The sequence below is a fragment of the Gymnoscopelus braueri genome (genome assembly GCF_963280865.1).
Source record: "Gymnoscopelus braueri genome assembly, chromosome: 4".
Classification (NCBI taxonomy): Eukaryota; Metazoa; Chordata; class Actinopteri; order Myctophiformes; family Myctophidae; genus Gymnoscopelus; species Gymnoscopelus braueri.
In genome coordinates, this window is record NC_137605.1 from 3,223,591 (window position 1) to 3,230,060 (window position 6,470).

General features: G+C 38.8%; 1 protein-coding gene across 1 annotated transcript in view; it reads left to right on the top strand.

Moving 5' to 3' along the window:
* Positions 1-1,811: 1,811 nt before the first annotated feature.
* Positions 1,812-6,470, top strand: part of LOC308084460 (trypsin-3-like) — a gene marked incomplete at its 5' end in the record, with an annotated part of 7,709 nt that continues 3,050 nt past the window's right edge. Inside the window, 5 exons of the mRNA XM_080427125.1 lie at positions 1,812-1,851; positions 3,262-3,421; positions 3,923-4,037; positions 4,395-4,545; positions 6,151-6,287. Coding sequence (XP_080283251.1) covers positions 1,812-1,851; positions 3,262-3,421; positions 3,923-4,037; positions 4,395-4,545; positions 6,151-6,287 — 603 coding nt within the window. The remainder of the gene's footprint in view (positions 1,852-3,261; positions 3,422-3,922; positions 4,038-4,394; positions 4,546-6,150; positions 6,288-6,470) is intronic.

Here is a 6,470-nt window from a genome sequence, read left to right on the forward strand (position 1 = left end):
ACAGGCACAGGCACAGGCACAGGCACAGGCACAGACACAGACACAGACACAGACACAGACACATGGGCACGGCACGGCACGGCACGGCACGGCACGGCACGGCACGGCACGGCACGGACATGTGTAGTTAGCTACTTTCCACCACAGATACAGCTTGGCATTCAGCCATATGGCATCAAATTGTATTGAAAGTGAATTGCGGGCCGCACTGGATGCTACGGTTAAAAACCTTAGATTTTCTCCAAAACTGTGTTTGATTTGTCATGAAAAATGTGTACTGATCCCTTTGTAAGCAATTTACTGGAAGCATTAGGTGGAGTCAAGGACTGAAAAAGGAGCTTTCAGACAAAGCTGAGTGGGCAGAGAGGTCATCTGTTCCAGACCCTTGGCTCGCCCAGTCTGTGTCCAGTGGTGGAAAAAGTACTCAAATGTTTTACTTAAGTAAAAGTATCAATACTGCAATGTAGAAGCACTCTGTTACAAGTAAAAGTCCGGAATTCAAAATTTACTTGAGTAAAAGTACAAAAGTATTGGTGTCAAAATGTACTTAAAAGTACCAAAAGTAAAAGTACTAAAATGTTTGAAAATAGCAGATCTAATAGCTCACAACGCGCGTTGTGAGCTATTTTCAAGGGAGCTATTTTCAAATAGCCTAGGTAGAAAATAGGGCTAAAGTGGTTCATGTATGTTTTATAATGTAATAATTTATATCTGAAAAGTAACTAGTAACTAAAGTTTTCAAATAATTGTAGTGGAGTTTTGGTATTTTTACTTTACTGGAGTATTTCCATTTTTCAGTGATTTTACTTCTACTCCACTACATCTCAGAGGCAAATATTATACTTTTACTCCACTACAATTATTTAAAAAACTTTAGTTACTAGTTACTTTGTAGATTTAAAAAAAAATATTACAAAAGATACATTAACCACTTCAGCCCTATATACATTTCGGCCGTTTTAAAATTGTGAGCTTGTAGATCTGCTATTTTCAAAAGATTTGTATACATTTTATACGTTTGAAAACTTCTACATAATGAGTACTTTCTACTTTGGTACTTTAAGTACATTTTGATACCTATACTTTTGTACTTTTACTCAAGTGAATTCAGAATATCTGACTTTTACTAGCAGAGTATTTCTACATTGCAGTATTGATACTTTTACTTAAAAAAATGTAGTACTTTTATCACAACTGTCTCTCACACCCCTGACAGCAAACATGGTGACGAGTGGGAAACAGATTTAACCATCTGTCAGACGTTTGATGTGACGTGACGCCCCTGCAACGTCACATGTTGATGAGGACACCTTAACTAACCCCTCCCCCCTCCCCCCCTTCCCCCTCCCCTAACCCTAACCTTAACTTAAAGGGATAGTTCACCCCCAAAATGTATTTTTTTCTGTGGATTAGTCACCCCATGGAGACTTGAATTCATGGATTCTTTTATATGTTTTTGTCTCATTCCTAAGACAATAGTTTGATGACCGGCAGCAGCGGTTCCGGTAGGAGACACAAAGAGTCTCCTTTGTGTCTCCTACCGGAACGGAACCGCTGCCTATACCGGTCCGCTGGTCATCAAATTAATGGCTTAGGAATGAGACAAAAAACTAAAAAAAAAAAATCCATGAACTCAAGTCTGGGGTTAAATGAAGGCCGGTCTGGGGAAATGGAACAGATGTTTTTCCATGTTTGATGTACTGAGAACACACCTGATGATAAAGGACCTGAGAGGAGATAAGAGCTCTAGAAATACTTCCACAATACAGAGACTGAGACCAGAGCGTCTGAACCTACAGACCTGAGACACCATGAGACTGATCCTTCTGTTGGTGCTGTGTGGAGCGGCAGGTACTGTATCCATACTCATAGAAAATACTCTATTACTTCTGTTGGTGCTGTGTGGAGCGGCAGGTACTGTATCCATACTCATAGAAAATACTCTATTACTTCTGTTGGTGCTGTGTGGAGCGGCAGGTACTGTATCTGATAGAAAATACTCTATTACTTCTGTTGGTGCTGTGTGGAGCAGCAGGTACTGTATCCATATGATAGAGAATACAATCGTCACCTTGCTAAACTAATGGCCTAAGTCATTCTTTTAAGATTTTCAGAAAAAAACTAAACAATATGATATTTCTTAATCATTTCACCCAAAACGTTTATAACAAATTATGACTATTAACATAAAAATAACACTGCCTGTCAGCTATGTAACATAAGAGATTTAAATAAGTTTAAATAGGATTAAACCTGGCGTAACAATATTACATCCTGTATGACACATGATGATCCATACAATTCTTTGGGTTTAATAAAAAAAAGAAAATATCAACAAATCGATACAAATACATTGTAATTGATTTGCTATCTTAAGCCCCATGTTATGCTTTGTCGTATAACAGCGTCACGCAAAAGAAAATTGTGAGTTTGCAGATCGGCTATTTTTGCAAATGTATCTAAACTATAGGAAACCAGGATGGCTTAAAGTACACTGCTAACCTGTTCATTGTTAAATGATGTGTATTTTATGTTGTACATGGGCAACTGGCGGCCCGGGGGCCACATGCGGCCCCCACCTTCACTTAATGCGGCCCGCAGGTTAATATCGGAATACTGATATATCATTGATTTCAGCTGTTATGATTCCAAACATGCAAACATGCAAACATGACCCGCCTTAATTACTTCAGTCTATATTAGCAGCTTAATGACAGTGACAATGATAGTATTACAATTCTATTGTATTTTTTTATGTCCAATGTATTTGTATTTAAGTTCATAAAGTTAACATTAGTATAACTAAATGCATTTGAAATTAAATAAAAATGTTACTTTTCAGGATTCAAATAAAAAAATAGCAAATAATAATTCAGGATTCCAATCATTTTTTTTTGTAAAAATAGCAGATCTACAAGCTCAAAACGAGTCGCGTGTCGGCGCGTTTTGAGCTTGTAGATTGGCTATTTTTGCTACTTTTGTGTGACATAGAATGACTAAGTAGGGCATTCATTATGGAAAAAGTCAAACTACGGAGATAAGAGGTGTCTGCCGGACAGTATATACAATGTGTCCCTCTGGAGTGAGTGTGGAAATATAGTGGCCCTCTGCATCATCAAAGTTGCATCACCCCTGTTGTACACACAGTGTGTTTAAATGGTGTGTATTCTATGTTGTACACACAGTGTGTTTAAATGGTGTGTATTCTATGTTGTACACACAGTGTGTTTAAATGGTGTGTATTCTATGTTGTACACACAGGGTGTGTGCCCCTGGAGGAAGAGGGTAAGATCGTTGGAGGGTATGAGTGTCCTAAGAACAGCGTTCCCCACCAGGTCTCACTGTGGGACGGGTACAACTTCTGTGGAGGCACCCTGCTGTCTGAGGACTGGGTGCTGTCTGCCGCTCACTGCAAACCCAAGTAAGACTGTCTGTCTGTCTGTCTGTCTGTCTGTCTGTCGCTCACTGCAAACCCAAGTAAGTCTGTCTGTCTGTCTGTCTGTCTGTCTGTCTGTCGCTCACTGCAAACCCAAGTAAGACTGTCTGTCTGTCTCTCTCTCTCTTTCTCTCTTTCTCTCCCACTCTGTCTGTCTGTCTGTCTCTGTCTCTCTCTGTCTGTGTGGTAGACGTTGTCTCTCTTATACTCACATGTCTATTGTGTTTACAGCCTATTGTTCCGAAAAAAAAACAATTGAGTACATTTAAACAAAGTAAATGGGAATTTCCCCTTTGTGTGTTTTAACTCTCGTCATAATACAAAGGTGAGGTTAGGAGAACATAACGTGTGTGTGTGTGTGTGTGTGTGTGTGTGTGTGTGTGTGTGTGTGTGTGTGTGTGTGTGTGTGTGTGTGTGTGTGTGTGTGTGTGTGTGTGTGTGTGTGTGTGTGTGTGTGTGTGTGTGTGTGTGTGTGTGTGTGTGTAGGTCTGACATAGAGGTGAGGCTAGGAGAACATAACATCTGGGAGGTAGAAGGAACAGAGCAACACATCATGTCTGCAGAGTTCATCCGTCACCCAGACTACAACTCCAGAACCCAGGCGGGGCTGAGTTCTGCTATACAGCATTTCATTACACATTATTCTATACATTATGTTTTTTTATATATATATTATTTACTAAATCTAATTTTTTTTCTAATATTTTGTTTAATCTATCTATCTATCTATATCTATATATATATATATATATATATATCTATATCTATATCTATATCTATATATATCTATATATATCTATATATATATATATATATATATATAGTTGCTGTCGGGGCAGAAACTGAAAACGGGGACAGAAAATAAAGCACAATTTCAACTTCAATGTTCACCAAAATCGATTAGCAATTATTTGTTATAATAATCAATGAAAGTGATGAGTTGTGTATGAACCACCAGGACAGTGACATCATGCTGATCAGACTGAGCAGACCAGCCACCATGAACAGCTGGGTGCGTCCGGCCGTCCTGCCCTCTAAGTGTGCTCCTGATGGGGGGGTGATGTGTCACATCTCTGGATGGGGCAGCCTGCGGCCCAGCAACGAGGGCTGTGAGTCACCTGTTCTTTCTATGCTTCATTCAGAGAGGTCAGTGTGTGGACTGGACAGCACTGGTTCTCTAACGTTTTAGCTCCAGAGTCAACACCCAAAAGAGATAGCCGTAAAAGTACAAGTTATTTTCTTTTTCGTGTAATTTCTTTGATTTTCTTTTTTAATTGCATTTTTATTTATTCGTGAAAAAGTGTGATTTTTCTTCGAAAATGTTGTAAATATTTTGAGGGGGAAAAAAGTAAATGAAAAAAGGGATGTATTTACTTGCGACCCAAATACCCAACTACGACCCAAATACCCAACTACAACATTTACCGTAGTTTAGAAAATTACAAGAGAAAAACATAACTAGTACTGTATATGATGTTCACACAGGCTTTGGGCAGCTAACTTCTTTATTTGTTGATGTAGACTAGAGCATCCTTGGGTCTCTTGAAAGGCTCTATATAAGTTATTATTATTATTATTATTATTATTATTATTATTACTATTATTACACTTATTATTATTACTATTATTATTATTATTATTACACTTATTATTATTATTATTATTATTATTATTATTATTATTATTATGCTAGGAATTAATGACAACCCACCTTTTGAAGAATATTAAAAAAAAACACCACAAAACTTCATGGGTTCAAGAAAGTTACTGCCTGTACCTGTATGAGTAGTACTGCCTACTACTAATCTGCCTACAACTACAGTACTAATCACCGGAAGTCTTAAGTGCATTCTCTTCTAAAACAAGCAACTAAGAGTATACCTAGTGCTAAAGCTAAAACAAATAAGTGTATCAAATAAACGAGATCCAATAAAACAAGAGCTCGTACAAGTAATTGACAACAAGTATGAGTAGTACTGCCTGTACCTGTATGAATAGTACTGCCTGTACCTGTATGAGTAGTACTGCCTGTACCTGCATGAGTAGTACTGCCTATACCTGTATGAGTAGTACTGCCTGTACCTGTATGAGTAGTACTGCCTGTACCTGTATGAGTAGTACTGCCATGTACCTGCATGAGTTGTGCTGTCATGTACCTGTATGAGTAGTACTGCCTGTACCTGTATGAGTAGTACTGCATGTACCTGTATGAGGTTAGTGACACATGTTGATTGTTCATTCTCTGAGCGCTGAGTGTCTGTGTCTCTGCTCTCTGCTCCTGATGATGATGATGATGATGATGATGATGATGTGTCTGCTCTCTGCTCCTGATGATGGCGTCAAAGCACAGCACACGTTTCCCTAAAGGGGACAATAAAGCAGAATTAAATTACATTAAATTAAATAAAATCAACCTGGCTGAGACATCAGCCACCCCGACGTGGGATTCTGTGACATAATAAAGTTAATATGCAGATGTTTGTTCCTGCCGGTATGTGGTCTCTGACTCTGTCGGGTGATGTTTGTTTGCATTTCCTTCCTAATCTGTAGTTTTCCATCATGTTTAACTGTATTTCCTTCTTAATCTGTAGTTTTCCATCACGTTTAACTGTATTTCCTTCTTAATCTGTAGTTTTCCATCATGTTTAACTGTATTTCCTTCCTAATCTGTAGTTTTCCATCATGTTTGACTGTATTTGCTGTGTTCTCTGCAGCTCGGTACCCTCATGAGCTGCAGTGTCTGGATGCTCCTCTGCTGAGTGATGACACCTGCTTCAACGCCTATCCCTTCCAGATCACTGAGAACATGATCTGTGCTGGATTCATGGAGGGAGGGAAGGACTCCTGTCAGGTACTATATACCTTATATAGACCATATAATACTATATAACTAATACTATAGATGGGTTTCCGCGCGACGTCATCACAGAGCAGAGTGCGCAATCTGCGCATGCGCGGGGGAGAACGAACCGGAAGCGCCATTCACTCTATTGTTATTTTCGGGATTTAGATAGGCATAATGCTGCTATTATAG